The sequence below is a fragment of the Rhipicephalus sanguineus genome, chromosome 8 (genome assembly GCF_013339695.2).
Source record: "Rhipicephalus sanguineus isolate Rsan-2018 chromosome 8, BIME_Rsan_1.4, whole genome shotgun sequence".
NCBI classification, from domain to species: Eukaryota; Metazoa; Arthropoda; class Arachnida; order Ixodida; family Ixodidae; genus Rhipicephalus; species Rhipicephalus sanguineus.
The window spans coordinates 16950461-16968119 of NC_051183.1; the positions used below are offsets into that span (position 1 = coordinate 16950461).

The 17659-nt window shown below is 48.0% G+C and overlaps 1 protein-coding gene across 1 annotated transcript in view; it reads left to right on the forward strand.

The window, feature by feature from the left end:
• Nucleotides 1-17659, forward strand: part of LOC119401466 (MFS-type transporter SLC18B1) — a 53195-nt gene that overhangs the window by 23048 nt on the left and 12488 nt on the right. Inside the window, exons 2-6 of the mRNA XM_037668297.2 lie at nucleotides 9177-9272; nucleotides 10417-10490; nucleotides 11233-11380; nucleotides 14995-15063; nucleotides 16907-16994. Coding sequence (XP_037524225.1) covers nucleotides 9177-9272; nucleotides 10417-10490; nucleotides 11233-11380; nucleotides 14995-15063; nucleotides 16907-16994 — 475 coding nt within the window. The remainder of the gene's footprint in view (nucleotides 1-9176; nucleotides 9273-10416; nucleotides 10491-11232; nucleotides 11381-14994; nucleotides 15064-16906; nucleotides 16995-17659) is intronic.

Here is a 17659-nt window from a genome sequence, read left to right on the forward strand (position 1 = left end):
CTTCGACGGTTTTCACGGCTTGGAACTGGCCGCATGTTTCTTTCTTGATTAAATGTGAGAAAAAATTGCAAAGATTGGCCACATTACGGGCTAGCTGTTCCAAACTCACGGGCTTGAAAAGAACAACAATAACGTGTGTTTACAAAAATTGTGAACGACTTAAGAGTAATTTCTACTCTACTATGGGAGAACTGCATTCAGCTGTCCCGACAAAACAGCAGGACAAGTGTGTTTGGAAAAATGGTTGACCATTTAAAGTACAGTGTGTACTCTACTTTACTCGGATAGAACTCGAGAAAAAAGCGGCTTTTCGCCGTCAAAGAACCCCCCCTCCAGCCAATGATGTCGTGGCCTCTTTGTGGCACGCTTGTGACTCTCCTCGCGAGCGCGGCGCGAAGGCGGTCCGCCGCGGTATCCGCCTCGTGCGCTGCTGCTTTCAGTTGTACTGGTGGCGCCACCAACGGCGAACGGTGGCGAAAGGTGGATACGCGCGGCTCATAGAAGCCGTGGGCAAAGCGCCCGTTACTCGCCGTTTTTCTATTCATTTTTCATTCTGGTTTGATATTTGTACTGCCGACGCTGCTCCACTAGACAACCATGACGTTTGTTACGTCGACTGTTCTATATTATTTGTTTTGAAATGACAGGCCCGTTTTCTTATGCGTGCGCGCGATGCACTGCGTACGTTTCTTACGTGCATGTGTCCAAGTTGTTTGCGTGATCTGTTAACACAGATGAAATAAAAACTGTTGCAGTACAAAACAGCATTCTTGTTTTATTGAACACCCCAAACAGTACAACAACAATGACTATTACGGCTGTATGCTTGCTTAAGAAACGCACATAAGACACGCGTTTTTATCTTCGCCCAACACTCGTAGCACTCAACTAGGCCAAGAAAACCAAAATCTAACTTGCTCAACGTTTTAAAGGGACCGACAACCAACTTTTGTGGTACCCGTTTTCTTGAGTGCAATGGGAAGCTTACCGGTCAGAGCTTCTAATCACGGAGTGGTAACGCGGAGAACGCCGTAAAACATTTGTAATCAGAGTTTTTCGATCTGCAGCGATTATGCAGTCTTAATATCACATGCTGCAAACAGTGAGAGGTGAGCGCGATAGCGATTATACGCCAGCAGTGGTGACAAGTTATGCCCTAAGTATGAAAAGGCAATGTTACGTTTGCAAAGCCTGCGGTGCCGCGACTACTGCTTTCTAGCCTATTAAATTATTTTACAATAGTTATAGCGTTTTTCTGGGGCTTCTTATAGAAGTACTATGGCCGTACACAGGTCGCTTTATCACATTTTAGTCAAGCCAAGCCAAGCTAAGCCTTCGAAAACGAAACAAGTGGTAGGATACACCAACATTGCTGTTCATGAAGTCGTAGCAATCCTCCACAGAACAGTAAGTCGATGGCATTTTGCGAGCAGCAGCGCAAACTCGCGTGCTACTCTTCAAAAGTCCGATACGACGAGAGCAGACGAGAGTCGAGCTACGCGGGAAACGCCGCCGGACGCCGCGCGCATGCGCCGCAGCCTCCGTGTCGCTGGAAGCCACGAAAGCAGCGCCGCATCTCATGCTTTACTTCTTTTACCTTAGAAACAAGCGGGAATTGACAATAACATACATATTCAAATTTTCAGCCCTCGTTCTGGTGCGTGTAAAAGCATTAGACTACGTACAACAAAGTGCTTAAGACTGCATACGTCTGGTTCATGGCGCTCGCGCTAGGCTGCGCGACATACCGGTTTTCGTTACTTTTAAACGCGATTTAAAAATATAAATCCTACTCAGATCGCGAAAAGTATTCCGGAATCTGTCACTATAATTCACGGCCTTTTCATTTCCACCAGGATCTAATCACCCGTTCTGGCCAGTTGTCGGTCCCTTTAACAGCCGTCACACAGCTGCATAATAATGCGTGAAAGTACTTTAGCAAATGACCAACAAACATTCACACAGCGTTTTTTTTTTGTTCACAGACCGTGTTAACATATGAGAAAGTTTTATAACTGCATTGCAATCACATATTTCGGAATACCTAATCACTTTCACCATTGAAGCCACAATCCTCTAACACATGCGCTTTAAATTGAGCATGGCATTACTCAGATTTATATAGGAAATGCGCACGCGTGGCATTACTCAGATTTATATAGGAAATGCGCACGCGTGTAATGTATCTCGTATGCTAGATTCTCCTTTGGTACGTGCAGCTCAACATAAAATGCGATTCTAGAAGTAATCTTCGTGGAGTAGCGAGCATATAGAAGGGCAACTACTTACAGCTTCACTTACCTTTGTCGATGAATCCATCGCCAGCATAAGGACCGTGGCTCTTAAACGAACAAAAAGCAGCCAGGGTGCTCCGTCTATTCGTCGTTCGAAGCCGCTCCCAACATCAGAGAGCGAAAGCACTATTCATGGCGAGTAGAACACGAGCACACCTCGACTATCTCGAAATTTGGCAATGGAATTGCCGCACCTTCCACAAACGGGCGGCGGCTCTGCAACAATTTCTTAATACGGCGCCAGTCAAACCTGATGTCATTTGTCTACAAGAGATCGGTAACAAGCCCGTCAAATTGAGCGGCTACTATACGATATCGAATCCAATATACCCTAAAGTCGCAACGTTGGTTCTCAAGGACATAGCGACTAGTATAGATTATATGGTAACTAGTAACATCAACCACCAAATCGTAAGAATATTACCGCAAAAGCGTACCAAAGCCAAAACCATAATCATTAACGTTTATAGCCCACCTAAACAAAAGAAGGCCGATTTTGAGGCACTCATTCGGTATGCCAAGAGTAATTCCAGCACCCAGGATCGACTACTACTACTTGGGGACTTCAATGCCCCTCACACTACCTGGGGTTACCGAAGAGATACTCCCAAAGGCCGCGAACTCGAGCGAGCGGTTGACGCGCAGGGCCTCCAACTTATCGTACTCCCACAACACCCGACGAGACTGGGCAACAGCGTTAGTGCAGACACCTTTCCTGATCTTGCATTCATAAGCAATATCGACGAGGTGTTCTGGAACAACCTAGGAGAGAATCTAGGCAGTGACCATTATATCTTGAGCGTGTCGATAGCCTCTCCGAAAATTCGGCAATCCTGTGGGCATGTGGTAATCACAGACTGGGAAAATTATCGTAAAGTGCCCATGCCTGATATTATACCCGATAGCGCTGAAGACTGGGCAACGCACATACGAGAGGCTCACAAAGCAACTTCTAAGCGGGTAGCGCTCACAGTGGAAACCCCGGTAGTCGACAGCCATCTGCTACATATGTGGGAAGCCAGGAGAGGGCTGACCAAACGATGGAAGAAACAGCGACTTAATCGAAAGCTGCGCCACAGAATTGCGGAGATATCCGAACGGGCAAACGCTTACGCACAGCAGTTGGAGACAGCCAGCTGGGCGTGTTTTTGCGACTCACTTCGCGAAACATTACACACCTCCAAGACATGGGCAATACTGCGCAGCATAATGGAACCTGGTAAAACCAAAACGGCCGCAAACCGCACTCTCAAAAAGCTCGCCGAAGAATTTCCAGGAACAGATGACGCTCTCCTGACTAAGCTCCGAGAGAAGTATGTAGGCCCGGTCACTACTCCCCCGTGCACCTTACCATACCGAGGGCAAGAAAATGCAGCGCTCGACGCACCGATAACCAGGTCAGAACTATTTGCTGCAGCCCAAGCAGCAAAGCGCAATACTGCCCCCGGACCTGATCAGTTAACAAACGCTATGATCCGGAACCTGAGCGACGAACACATCGAACAGCTTACTCGGTATTTTAATGAACAGGTATGGGAGAGAGGAGTGGTTCCACAACATTGGAAGGAAGCCAAAATCGTCCTTATTCCGAAACCAGGAAAAACTCACGCCCTACAAAATCTCAGACCAATATCACTAACATCCTGCCTTGGCAAATTATTTGAAAAGGTGATTCACACACGTCTCACGTCTTACATCGAAGATCGAAACCTTTTTCCAACTAACATGTTTGGATTTCGCCAACATTTATCAACGCAGGACGTTTTCCTACTCCTTCGGGAGGAGGTCCTTTGCAATACCACGGTTGGTACAGAGCATCTCGTCGTAGCTCTTGATTTGAAAAGCGCATTCGACACTATGTCACATGAGCTCATCTTATCTGAGCTAATTGACATCGGTTGTGGGCAAAAAATCTATAACTACGTCCGCTCTTTCCTGACCGCTCGCACTGCTACAATAGGCATAGGCACTACGCGCTCAGCTCCTTTCCACATGCCCAATAAAGGTACACCGCAGGGGGCGATACTCTCCCCCCTTCTCTTTAACATCGGCATGAGACGCTTAGCCAAATACCTCGACGGCATTCCAGGGCTAGGGTATGCGTTATATGCGGACGACGTTACCCTATGGGCCGCCAGTGGCTCTTTAGGACAAAAAGAACAAATCCTACAAGACGCAGTGACCGCTGTTGAAAACTTCGCTCGCCGCAGCGGAATGAGCTGTGCCCCCGAAAAATCTGAATTTATTAGAATCCGAGGCCGAGGCCGTAGAATTCACGAGCCGGTCAACCTCTTTCTAGGAGACTACCAGATAAAAGAGGTCCAGAAAATGCGAGTCCTCGGACTCTGGCTTCAGAGTAACAAGCGAGTGGACCACACAATCAAAACTCTCCGAACAACGGTGAAGCAGATCTCCCGTATGATTTATAGAGTCACCTATCACCGAAAAGGTTTCAAGGAAGCTGAGACGCTCCGGCTTGTTCAGGCTTTTGTCCTCAGTCGGCTGACATATAGTCTTCCTTTCCAGGACCCCAATAAGACAGATCTAAAGGCCCTAGATGCATTGATCCGAACATCGTACAAAGCGGCTCTCGGCCTACCTATCGGAACATCCACTGAACGCCTAGAAGCCCTCGGTATCCACAATAATTATGAGGAGCTACGCGCGGCAGTGCTCATTTCTCAACGCGAAAGGCTTAGCTTAACCACTCCTGGAAGAAAATTGCTATGCCGTGTAGGTTACCCATCTCGTCCTCAGTATGCGGGAGAAGAACTGGAGTCCATGGCTAAACAGGTACGTGAAAGGATCTTAGTAGCCCCTATTCCCAAAAACATGAGCCCACAATACCACAAAGGTCGTAGAAGCGCTCGAGCTCGCAAGTTACAGCGGCAATTCGGGGGAAATCCTGACACGGTGTACACAGATGTCGCCCGATCCGGTACCAACAAGTACGCCCTCGCAGTCGTAGGAGCGGCCGCAGGTCAAGGGCTTCTGACATGCGCCACTACTCGAGCTGCGTCCGCGAATACCGCAGAAGCTTCAGCCATCGCGCTAGCTATTAAAACTAAGGATATCCTGGGACAATCATCACTTATTCTTACCGATTCCAAGGTCGCATGTAGACTCTTTCTCACCGGGAGACTACCACACAGCACCATTCGCCTATTAGGACCCGACCTAACGCAGGACCATGCGATCATCTGGTGCCCGGCTCACGCAGGACTCGATGGCAATGAGAGAGCGGACGGCGCAGCTCGTGCTTTTATCAACCGAGCGGCCGACCACTCCGACGAAAGCCCTTTCTTACCGCGAGACATCCTTGAGCACCAACGGCTTGAGCGACGACAGTACAGTCCACCCCACCCTGATCTATCCGGGCGGGACTCTTACGACTGGCGCCGCATACAAACACATACATATCCGAACCTTTCTTTGAAACATGCCATTCACCCCACAATGTACAGTGATAGCTGTCCGTGGTGCGGAGGCAGGCCCACTCTCGCCCACATAACGTGGGATTGCCAGAACAGGCCACCCGAAATTAACTCGCCGCAAATAGCCGGCAAAATTTCCGGAAGGGAGCAGTGGGAGACTTTGCTCGCCAGCGGGGATCGGGTGGTGCAACTAGCACTCCTCGACCAGGCGCGGCGGGCCGCTCAAGCCAGTGGAGCCCTGGAATAGGGGCCCCACCCACCCGCTCCCTAAACACTTTTTTCTGTTCTTTTTTCCCTCAATAAACGTTTTGATATATATATACCTTTGCAAAAACGGTATTCCAATTGCAATTCAATATTAACCGACGCAACAACGATAACAACACACTTGTTGCACACAGGCGTACCAGGTTGACGCGCGAGGCCAAGCGCGGTATTTTAGATGCGAAGTATCTAAGGCGGAGCTCAATCCGGTGGTGGTGGTGTGCGGCGTGACCACCCTTACTGCGCATGCGCATACCCTCTCCACACACCTCCTCTACACTCACCCTCTCCCCTCCCCTCTCCAATTTCCCTCCACGTTCCTTCTCCCCTTCTCCTCTCCACTCCCCTCCCCTTTCCACTCTTCCTCTGAAACGCGGGCTAGACATGCCGAAATTCTCTCCTGCGCAACGCCGCGATGAGCTCGAGCGCATGCGCGTCCCCTCCGCTTCTCTCTCCTCTCCCACGCTGCCCCCTCTCGCCCGCCTGTCGACCGCGTTCCCCGCTCGCCCTGTGAGAATTAACGGCCAGGCTAGATGGAAGATACGACGCGCGTAGCGTCCCTCTTCGCGTTCCACGACGCGAGGTCGGTAGCATGCCCAACGAACGCCAACGGAACGCGATCGTGCAAGTGCTCCGGCTTCGCATCGCCTCATGGTCCCCTTTAGCGGGAGATGGTGTAATTTTTTTTAAGTGTAGCACAATCGTGCGCGTACAGTACGCTAGAATATTCTGGCACAATGTCGTCAAGCTTGCAGTCACTTCAGCGGTTCCCACGATGTAGCACTAGTTGACGTCCTCGCGTCATCAAACTGCTACGACGCCGAGAACTACACACACAGCTGACTTGGAAAAACGCAGTCTTGCAGGAGGCCGTCTTGTCCAGCAACCAACGGACAAAAGTACACAGCTGAGGCGTCTGAAACATTGCTGTTGATGGGATGGCAGCTGTACGAAATCAGGGCTCATCGTCTGGCAGGGTTCTGTTTGGTGTCGCAGAAGTCCGTGGTGTGCCCGTGTCACTGGGGCGCACGTAACCCAAGAGCCGCTTCGCCCTTCTCAGTATTTTGCCAGCGTCCGTGGTGTGCCCGTGTCATTGGGGCGCACGTAACCCACGAGCCGCTTCGCCCTCCTCAGTATTTTGCCAGCGTCCGTGGTGTGCCCGTGTCACTGGGGCGCGACTCACGAGCCGCTTCGCGCTTCTCAGTCTGGCAACAGACTTCTGCGACACCAAACTACAGTGTACCAAACAGAACCCTGCCAGAGCCTGACTTAGAGTTACTGTATATGCTACCTTATACAGTAACTCTAGCCAGACTGTGCAGAGCGCGCGCTCTCACGGCCACCGAAAGAAATAAAAGAAAGTGGAGAGAGGAGTTAGCTTGGAGCATGGCCAGTCGGTGGAAGCAAGAGGACGTGTTGCGTCGTCGGTGTGGCGTATTGTCGAGAGATGGCGCTAGTTTGTTTTTGCGCAACGGAATCGCAAACTTCATTGAAAATGCATGGGATCCTATGGGGGTTTGTGAGAGGGTGCAACCGCCTGAGCCGAGCGGTGGCGCCACCATACCGATGCACGAGGCGGATAGCCGCGGGGACACGATGACACGGCGACAAGGACTCCCCCTATGTAAAGGGTCCTTTTGTGCCTGCAAACTCTCATTTTAATAAAAGTTTTTTCACACACACACACGCCATTGGCTGGAGGGGGGTCCTTTGACGGCGAAAAGCCACTTTTTTGTTTGGAAAATTTATTGTATCACAAACGGTTAACATCAATAACAATTGAACATGACGTTTTCTTGCTAGAAATACGTTCACGAGAAAGACAAAATTCAGTAACATGGACATAAATAAACACATGGAATGAACATAGCAAAGCGCATCGAACCATAAGCGATTGTCAGTTAAGCTTTGAGACCGTCAAATTTTACCGTAGACATACGCGTTTGTGTCGCTGGTTTTAAACAGTAAGCTTGATCGCCTGGACAAACTTTGTAAGGGACTCCGAGATTAATACTCAGGCCAAATATGATGTTTTAGCCAGAAACGACGAACCTTTACTTTTTAATACATCAAACACTTGCATTAGCAGCAGGAGAGCACTTAAGCTTCGAACGATTCCAGGTGGCACAACTCTGTTACAGAGGTGAAGGACTGGCGCGTCCCGGTTTTGTGGCATCTGGAGCTTATATTTATATTCGTAGGTTGGAACAGTCATTCATCATGACATCATGACATGTTTGCAAAGCACAAATTGAACGATGGCACGTGGGAGGACACAACACAGGCGTTGTGTACTCTCACTTGTCCTCGTTCAATCTGCGCTTTGCAAACATGTCGATGCTAAATCACCGACTAGCCCAAGCTACAGTTCTATCCATCATGACGCCGTGGCAGCTACGCTGCTGACCCCGTCCTTGGCGCTGCGCCAACTTTTATCGCCGAGCTTCATACACCCAATACACCCACATCGCGATTACCCATTACCACTTCCCCCAGCACAGGGTAGCCAGCTGGTCTAAGAACTGGCTGTCTTTCCACTTGTTTCTTACTTCCTTCCTTCAAAGTGGAGGCATGTACGCTCGCGCTTACATGCTTAACTTAACCCTTCCGGCCCTGGCATCGTCAATTGACGACACCGCACAAAAGTTCCCCTAGCACCTCGGAAACGAAACGAAAACTGCTCGTTCTTGGGGAAATACTTCTTCAATGATCCCCACTGTGATTGACACCAAAGTTGCGACATCTTTGCGGAGCTGGGAGCCACAAAGAAGAAGCTTGACCGAAGTCATGGGTGACGCCAAAGCGGGTCAGGTGAGGCGGCTAAGCGCCGTTTTCGGGACGTCGTACAGAAGCTGTTTCAAGGAGTATCACATTGAAAATTGAGACGTGGTTCACATTTTGTGTACTCTAGCGAGTAGCAGAAATAAAGAAGCCATTTTCCTAATTTCACAACCACTGAGCCCTGATGACCTATTTGATTTCATGCTAATTAATCCATAAATGCTTGCACCACTGGCTCGATTTTTCGTTTTTGGTCTTCTGAGGCCCTAACTATTAGGAAAACACGCACAAAAATGTATCCGGCCAATATAAAAATTCCAGGGCTGAAAGGGTTAATCTCATGAAGAGCATCACGGCATACTGTCACTTTTAAAGTTGCCGTGTTTGTCCGTCGCTCTCGCAGGCAACCGACAAAGGAGCCACCCCGACAGAGTACGGACTCATCTTCTCGTCCTTCTACTTCACCATCTTCCTCATTGCTCCCGCTTACGGAAAACTGGTGAGTGATCACCTTTCATACGTCTCTACAGTCGATCACAAAAGTATGCGAGACGCTATAGCTCCACGAACGACAGGTGTGAATAGCTGTTACAGAAATATATACATAGATGTTGCAAATTAATTTTGCTGAATCCCGCAAGGTTGCGGAAGGATTATAAAAGGGTTAATCCGTCTTTTACATTTTCCTGTGCTGCCCCCTGGCGTTTTGGTAGGCGCCGGGACAACCGCGGTAGCCACCATAACCGCGGTATTGCCAGAACGAAAACATCCGAGGTGAAGAGATGTTTCGCGACATTTCCGCTAGGGGAAAGACGCATGCGTCGTGGCGTCGCGAAAAGAAATTTGACATCCATCCGATTGATAGAGCGACCGCCTCGGACACGCGTTTGTCCCGGGTTCGACCCCCGTACCAGGACGAATTTTTCTTCAACTTAAAACCTTTCCTCTCCGAGAAATCCGTACGAATTTCACTGTGGCTTCGTGCTACGACTGTGTGGTTGTCAACTGCCCCTTTCATATATACCTAAATGTGCAAGACTATCGGCTGTAGTATCGGTACTATATATTGCCAGACCTGTCGGCTTCAATCGCTGGTTCTATATGGTACTGTTGGGGCTATCGATATTCGAATCGCTAAGAAGTATGAAGGGCAAACCAATTTCGTTACGAGCACTCAAGGCCTAACCCTACGGTTGGGCTTTGAGTGCGCGGGGTAGCCAGGTTTCGAACCGTGACAGCGGAAACAAGTATTTGATTGCATTCATCAGATATATGCTGCAGTAATACATATACTGAGTGTCACTGTATACTCAATATGGAGTTTGACAGCACAATCAGTAAGTTTCAGTAGGCCGCAAAACTTGGTACTCTCGTTATAATAATCAGTTTATCAATACTTTTGCGCTACTACTCGCGACTCGTGTCGGTACACTCGTGCTCTTCAATGTGTCGGAACATTTAGACTAGTGCTCTATTGCAAGCTCTACTACACTAATCAAAACTTGAAGAAATCTGGCCCCTTTCGAATGTTATAGCCTGAAACGTCATTGTCCCGCATTCTTACCTACAGAGTTTGCGTGACCATAAGAATGAACATCACACTGTCCCCTGCGATGTCACGTGTCACTTTTTTTGTTTTGCAGGTAGCCATAGTGAGTCCTAACATCATGCTAAACGGAGGGTTCAGTCTTACCTGCCTCTGCGTCGTGCTCTTCGGGTGAGTAAAAACAGGTAAAAACACTCCACTCGCGTCATGTTGTGACGAGGTGATGACGTCACGACGTAACGCCATTGATGATGTCAGGTTACGTTTCCTCCTTTGCAGCCTTTTTGTAACATTCGTGTTGACTCCGACTACGCAAAATTTGCCGACTCGTGAGACATACGAAGCCCTCGCTTTAATATTTATTCAGTGCGGAGCACTTTAGGGTCCCTGGTTGTCGTAGGCTGTCGTCTCCTGTCGCTTGGCGCCAACGCGGGAAAAACCATGTATGGCATAGCCATGTATAGGTGGCAAAAGGAAGTGAGGGAAAGGAGGAGGGGTTGGGTAAAGCATAGCATAGCCGTGTATAGAGTAATATAGAAATGGGTGGAAAATGGAAGTGAGGGAAAGGAGGAGGGGAGAGGGCGCCACTGCATCCAAAATGAAGGTTTCCTCTGTCGCCATGGACGCCGGGCAGGCTGCACCTTCGGATGCCAGCGCTTGCTTGCCCGTGAACGCCAGCGTCGCCAAAAGGCAGGCGAATCATTGCTCCCTGACTTCCCACTGCTTTCACGTTGAGTTCAACTGCATACATCTATTTCTCACATTCTTTTTCTTTCAGATGTGCGCGTATGACCATTACGTGGTGTCACTTAGGCTATACTAAAACTCTGTAATGAATAACGTAAGCGTTTGGGCGAGTTGGTAATTCATCGTCAAGGAAATTTTACATTTCTGTAATGAACGTGTCTTTCAGCTTCATCAACCATGCTCCAGCCGGTGCTACGTTCGTGGCACTGGCGTTTCTCATCCGCATCATGGAAGGTTTAGGTGCGGCCGCCTACATCACGGCCAGCGCCACCATCATCATGTCCGAGTTCCCGGGCCGCATCGGCACCGTCCTGGTGAGCCGAAACGTCCCTCCATCATGATGGGGCATTTGAATGTAAGATGCAGTAAGATGGAACACTGGGCGAGTTGTATAGATTCATAGTGGCTACAGCGCGACAGACAGACGAAAGGCGGGGGTGCCTAGGTGAAGGCTTTTTCATCTTTTCCCATGTTATAGCTGCTTATTTTACCTTTTTGAATGACTGAATTTGTTGTTTGCCAAGGGCTAGGTTCGGTCACTAATGGGCGCGTTTTCTGTGTGCTTCAACCAATAAACTTCACATAGATTTGAAAATGTGTTTAGATATAGTGCGCATTTATTAAGGCGAAAGCCTTTGATGCGAAATGTAACCGTCGGCGTCTTAGCGAATGATGCAAAAAAATCATGAGCTGACGTCATCATTATGTCACAGATGGCCAAAATTTGTGACGTCATCACGACGTTACATCGCGTGACGCCGCAGGATGACATCATTACATGTCGTCTTCGTTTGGTTAAAGGTAGGCCGATCCCGGAGGCACTGCAGGAACCACGTGAGGTGCGAAATGCTTGCAATGCCTCCGATCCTGGAGGCCGTGCAAAACTACGTTAGGTGCCGAAAGCTTTGGGAAGGGGCGCGGGGTCACCACAGTTGACAGAGAAGACAAATAAGGCTTTTGCATTCGAATCGTTTCAAGTGAATGCCAAGGGACCGTGTATTACATAACAACGCAAGCTTGTTTACAGGTTGCACGGAGAGGGATAAAAATGCCCCCCCCCCCCCTTTTTGTTCCCTGTGCGCAGGTCTATGGTAGTAGTTGTATTAGTAGTTGTGGTGGTGGTAGTTTGAGGAGAGGAAAGAAACTCGTTTCTGCAACCCATAAAAGAACGCGGCGCAGCGCCGTTGGGTGTGGGTGAAAGAAGAAATAAAGGGAAGGGAGAGGTACCTCGATTTGGTGTTCGGTAGTCTACGAGTATACTCATCTCGAGAAGGTGGCCCCTGACCCTGAGACGTGCTCCCATTTAGGGTTGCAGAACTAGCGCTTTTTCCGCTCCGCAACGTCTTCCTTCTCCTAAGGTGTCCTCTCCTTCTTCATCCCTTCTGTCTTTCCCCTTCCCGCTACCTCGCCGGGACGCTGCGCCGTGCTTCCGTATGCGTTGTAGGAACAAGCGTCCTTTGAAACAGTCAACCACTGGCCGGCAGTATAGCCAACGCTGTAGACTATACGTTGGCATTTTGTTGTGACATTTTCGGTCTACATTGACCATAATCTATTATCGTTGTAGGGCCTTCATCGCGAACAAAGGACTAACGGCCGAGAAAGCAAGTGCGTAGTGGGGCGGCGTGGCAAACAAAACCGCGACGTTGTTTGAGGCAAACAGGAGTTGGGTGGACACTACTCGTGATTATCGCTTCTGTGCCGCATGCGTTTTCGCTCCGCGTTGCCAGCTCGCTTCGAGTACGTGTGTGCATATCGCAAAAAGAAGCTGCGACTTCAAGAGCGGCGTGTAGCCCCCTCACCCCCCCCCCTCCGCACCCCGACTTCTCTGTTTCCTCCCGAAGACAAAAGTTTCCGCGTGCTATTCCGTAGTTTCCATTGTTCAACGAAAGCTGCCGCGTGAATTACTGTATTATTAAAGACGATAGTCTTTCTTGGGGAACTTAGACGCAGAAATTTTGGTCTGTCTGTCTTTCTGTTTGTCTGTCTGTCACCCGATTCAGCCACCCGGCCAAAGTTTAACGACTTGCGGAACGCCCAGCCATCTTGGAACTGGTAGTGCCGTTCATACTTGTGAACATTTTCGATCAAAAAGCAAATGTTACGCATATCTTAGGCGCAACATCAATACGTAAGTATTAGGTGGTGTGTTCCTTTACTAGAAAATACGTAGATACGTAATTCTAAAGACCCTAGTGTTTCTTAGACTGCGCTGAAAATGTTAGTGTTTTGGGGCTGCGCTGCAAATCTGACGCTATTAGCCAGATGCGGCGATTAAACATAGAGGAGGAGGACTCATGCAGTACGGCCGGCAGAAAGCTATCGTCTTTTGACGACATTTTCAGCGAAGCACGCAGATACGCGGCCAATCTTTTTAAAGGGGCACTAAAGTGGAACAGTGAATCGGTTTAGATTGATTATTTGTACTCTAAGAACTCTAATGTCTTTAATTTCACCATCATAGGCATATTAATAGAGGAGAAAACCAAGGTCGAAGTTTCATTCTTAATTTTCGTGCCGAAATCTCTACGCCCGATGTCACGGATTTAAAATTGTATATTTTTTATTTTTTTTTGTGACATTGGCTGAACGAAGTTCCATGAAACTTGGTATGTTAAGTCTATGGCCCACTCAGAGGACAATGTACTGATTTTTACTGATTAGGAACTACGTAGGACCTTGTAGACGCCGTCAAAATCTATGACGTCATGACGTTTGGTGCCAGAATTTCAACGTGGCTTCGGCGCCTGCATTTTTTTTTGCTTGTTTTCTCGCTTACCAAGCGTCTTCTTGCGGCAGGCGGGGTGATCTTGGAATTGTGAAAGAGTAATATACTAATATGAGAAAAGGTTTTTCTCTTTAGTGTACCGTTAATGCGAACTATCGTAGCGTAGTGAACTGACATTTATTTAGACAGCTATACACACAGCAAAATAAATAAATAAATAAATAAAAATAGTGCAGACATAATGGCTTTCACTGTCAAGTCGTCTAAGCATGCGGAGACCCTACAATTTTTTTTCCTTCAATACTAATTGGCTCAGTTTACTGTTACTAATGGGTATATCCTTTGACGGACTTCACTTGTGGTATGTCACTATAACTGTGCGCCATAACTGAGGCATAATTCATCATGGCCAGGAATTGGAAACATTGACGTTGTTGAGGGATCTGCCACCAGATGCCACTACAGGAGCTAAATTGCGCGCACGCTGCCCGCACCAGTAACGAGGCGGACTCACCGAGGCCTTGAAGCACCCTCTTCGTCTCGCTCTTCCGCACACAAAGACAAATGACATGCATTAAAAAACTTTGACAGCACCGCGAGCTGTTCGGACACACCGCGATACAATAGAGAAGCAGATGTCGGCTTTGGAAAAAACAAGAATAAGGCCGACAAAAACAACCGAGGAAGTTACATGGCTTTAGCCACACAATAATGTAGCATATCACTTGAAAGAGCGCTTCTCAGCCAATCTAAAACGGAGTGTTGTTTTTGAAACCTCTTCTTTTAACTTTGCAATCGAAGTTGAAGGAGGCCGAAATGGGTCTAAATTGAGGCAAATCTCGTAGGCTGTGTGGTAAAATCTTCAAATGGCCTGGTAAGGTAGGCGCTTTGTGGTACATTATTAGAATTACGCCTAAAATGTTCTAGTGCTTCCCTGGTACCTGAAACCGAGAGTCCTTTTCAATATGATATTTCGTTCGTGAGATATGATTTTTTAGGGGCGCTTCCCATTCAGTTACGCCGGGGCGCCCGGCTGCCGCCGAGAGATGGCGCGACATGTACATGACCCGAAATTCTCGAGATTGACAGGTGCAATATTTGTGCTTCAAATTTGGGCACGCCTAATTTATCTTGCAAACCGCCACGGTGGCCTAGCGCCCAGAATTTTTTTTTTTGGTAACATGACCTCCTTTCTTGCAGTCGTCACTAAAGACCGCCTTCAGCGTCGGTGTCATCATCGGGCCGACCATTGGTGGCTTCCTTTTCGATGTGAGTAGCAAACCCCGAATCTATCTATCTATCTATCTATCTATCTATCTATCTATCTATCTATCTATCTATCTATCTATCTATCTATCTATCTGTCTATCTATCTATCTATCTATCTATCTATCTATCTATCTATCTATCTATCTATCTATCTATCTATCTATCTATCTATCTATCTATCTATCTATCTATCTATCTATCTGTCTGTCTGTCTGTCTGTCTGTCTGTCTGTCTGTCTGTCTGTCTGTCTGTCTGTCTGTCTGTCTGTCTGTCTGTCTGTCTGTCTGTCTATATCTATCTATCTATCTATCTATCTATCTATCTATCTATCTATCTATCTATCTATCTATCTATCTATCTATCTATCTATCTATCTATCTATCTATCTATCTATCCTCCACAAGCTTTCACGCGCACTTCGAACATACGGTGCACAGGGCGAGGTTATTGATTTGGACTTTGTACGGAACATCACGGCGACGGCAGAAATGCGCCTTAAATGTCCATATAATTTCTATCGCAATAAAAAAAAAGAAACGTGATTATTGCTTCATGAGTGAACGTGATGAGTATTACACCTTATTTTGCTCCATCAGTATGTACAGTCAACCACAAAAGCTTACGGGCCACGTGAGCGCCTGCCAAACTAGTCACTGGAAAAATTTCAGAGTATCGCATCTGTTTTCCGCGCGCCGCCGCCGACGCGATTGGCTTACTCGCATCACGTGACCTCTCGCCGCCATATCCCTTCCAAGCGATTTGGGTGCAGGCGCGTTCAATGCAGAGCGTGGCCGGACATTTAGCAGTACCACGGTCCCCAGAAGTACTTCGTCGCTTTTTTAAACGCGTCATGCAGACACGGGCGTAAGCAGACATTTTTTTCAGGGGGTGCACAGGCCTGGTGTGCCACCCCCTGGCTACGCCACTGCATGCAGATGCCAGAAGAGAGCAGCTCACCATCAATCAAACGTTACCGGTGAGCTACTCTGGAATCTCGTTTGCCGTGTGGGAAAAATAATTAATGTCGAAGAGCGCCGTTCTACGTGGCTGCATGGTTGCCCTGAACGAATTCGCCCCCCTCAAATAACACTCCTTCCTGCACTGAACTACACTAACTTTGCTGGAAAAGATCTTATGCGACAGGATACTTCACCTTTTCGGTTCGCTATGGCCAGCGAACTGCCTGTTCGCGCCACCTAGTGGTGCGCCATCTACCGTCGACCGCAGCGCTGGGCCATAGCTGGGCCGGAAATGGGTCCTCTTATTATTAACTGCAGTATATCGATTTTCTACTGCCATAGTGTTAGTTCGTTGTTTTTACGCAAAGCGCTTATCTGCGGTATCTGCAGCGTCTCAATTCTACTTTGATAGCAAAATCAAAGCTATCACGGCGCGCTTCGAACGGTGTGCCGTTGGGTAGATATTCCGACTCATAACGGTTACGCTGATAGACTGCTCTCGAGACACAAGCACGTAGCCACGGCTGCCGAAGAGCGTGTCGCGTTATAAAGAGAAAGGTAGGAAATATTTGTGCGCATTGAGAAAGAAGACAGGCCATTGTTTAAGGGAGGGATGCGTCTTGGGCGTAGAGCTGCTGTCGATCACCGCTGACGTAACGACAATGTCGCGAAGAGGCTCTTGGCCACGCGCTCGCGTGGTCCGTGAACTTTTGTGGTTGACTGTACGCTGTATTTCATTCTTCTCGTTTGTATATGTTGTTGTGTATATATGCAGCGGATTTTATGTATCAGCTCCCCTCTTATGTCTACCTCGAAAGAGGCATTTAAGAGATCGATAATTGGCGTGATGATTGTAGAAAATCTTGATTGTTTATTTTTTTCAGTTGGGCGGCTACACGACACCCTTCGTAGTCTGTGGTAGCATCGGGTTCGTCTGTAATTTGGTGACCTACCTCGTTATTCCCAGCATAGGTGAGTGATTATTACCTCAATACTCCTAAGTACTCTTACGACAGATAGATAGATAGATAGATAGATAGATAGATAGATAGATAGATAGATAGATAGATAGATAGATAGATAGATAGATAGATAGATAGATAGATAGATAGATAGATAGATAGATAGATAGATAGATAGATAGATAGATAGATAGATAGATTAACTTTAACAACTTCTGGGTGTTACGTGCCTAAAACCTATGAAGAACCCCAGGTGGTGGATGTTAATCTGTTAATGCAGAGTCCGCTGCTACGGCGTGCCTCATAATAATATCGTGGTTTCGGCGCGCAAAAGCCCGGCAATCATTATTATCACTATTAAATCCAAGTACAGGGGTGTTGCATTTCGTATCCATGGGTATGCTGCCTCCGTGGTAAGGAATCGAACCCGCGAGCCTATCAGCCCGACAGCCCTTCGTAAATGTGTCAGTCATCCCTTACAGAGCTGATAATGTGGCACCTTCTATCAAGATTGCCTCCCGCGATAAGTATGTGTGTATAATGCATAGGCACTTTCCGGTCGTGTTTTCTCGTTTTCTGCGCGTCTTTCAGTCGACGATGCGGAGTTTGCCGCTGACCCCGGAGCCGCGCTCGGCACGACGCCGCGGCGTTATCAGGAGCCTATCGATGACGATG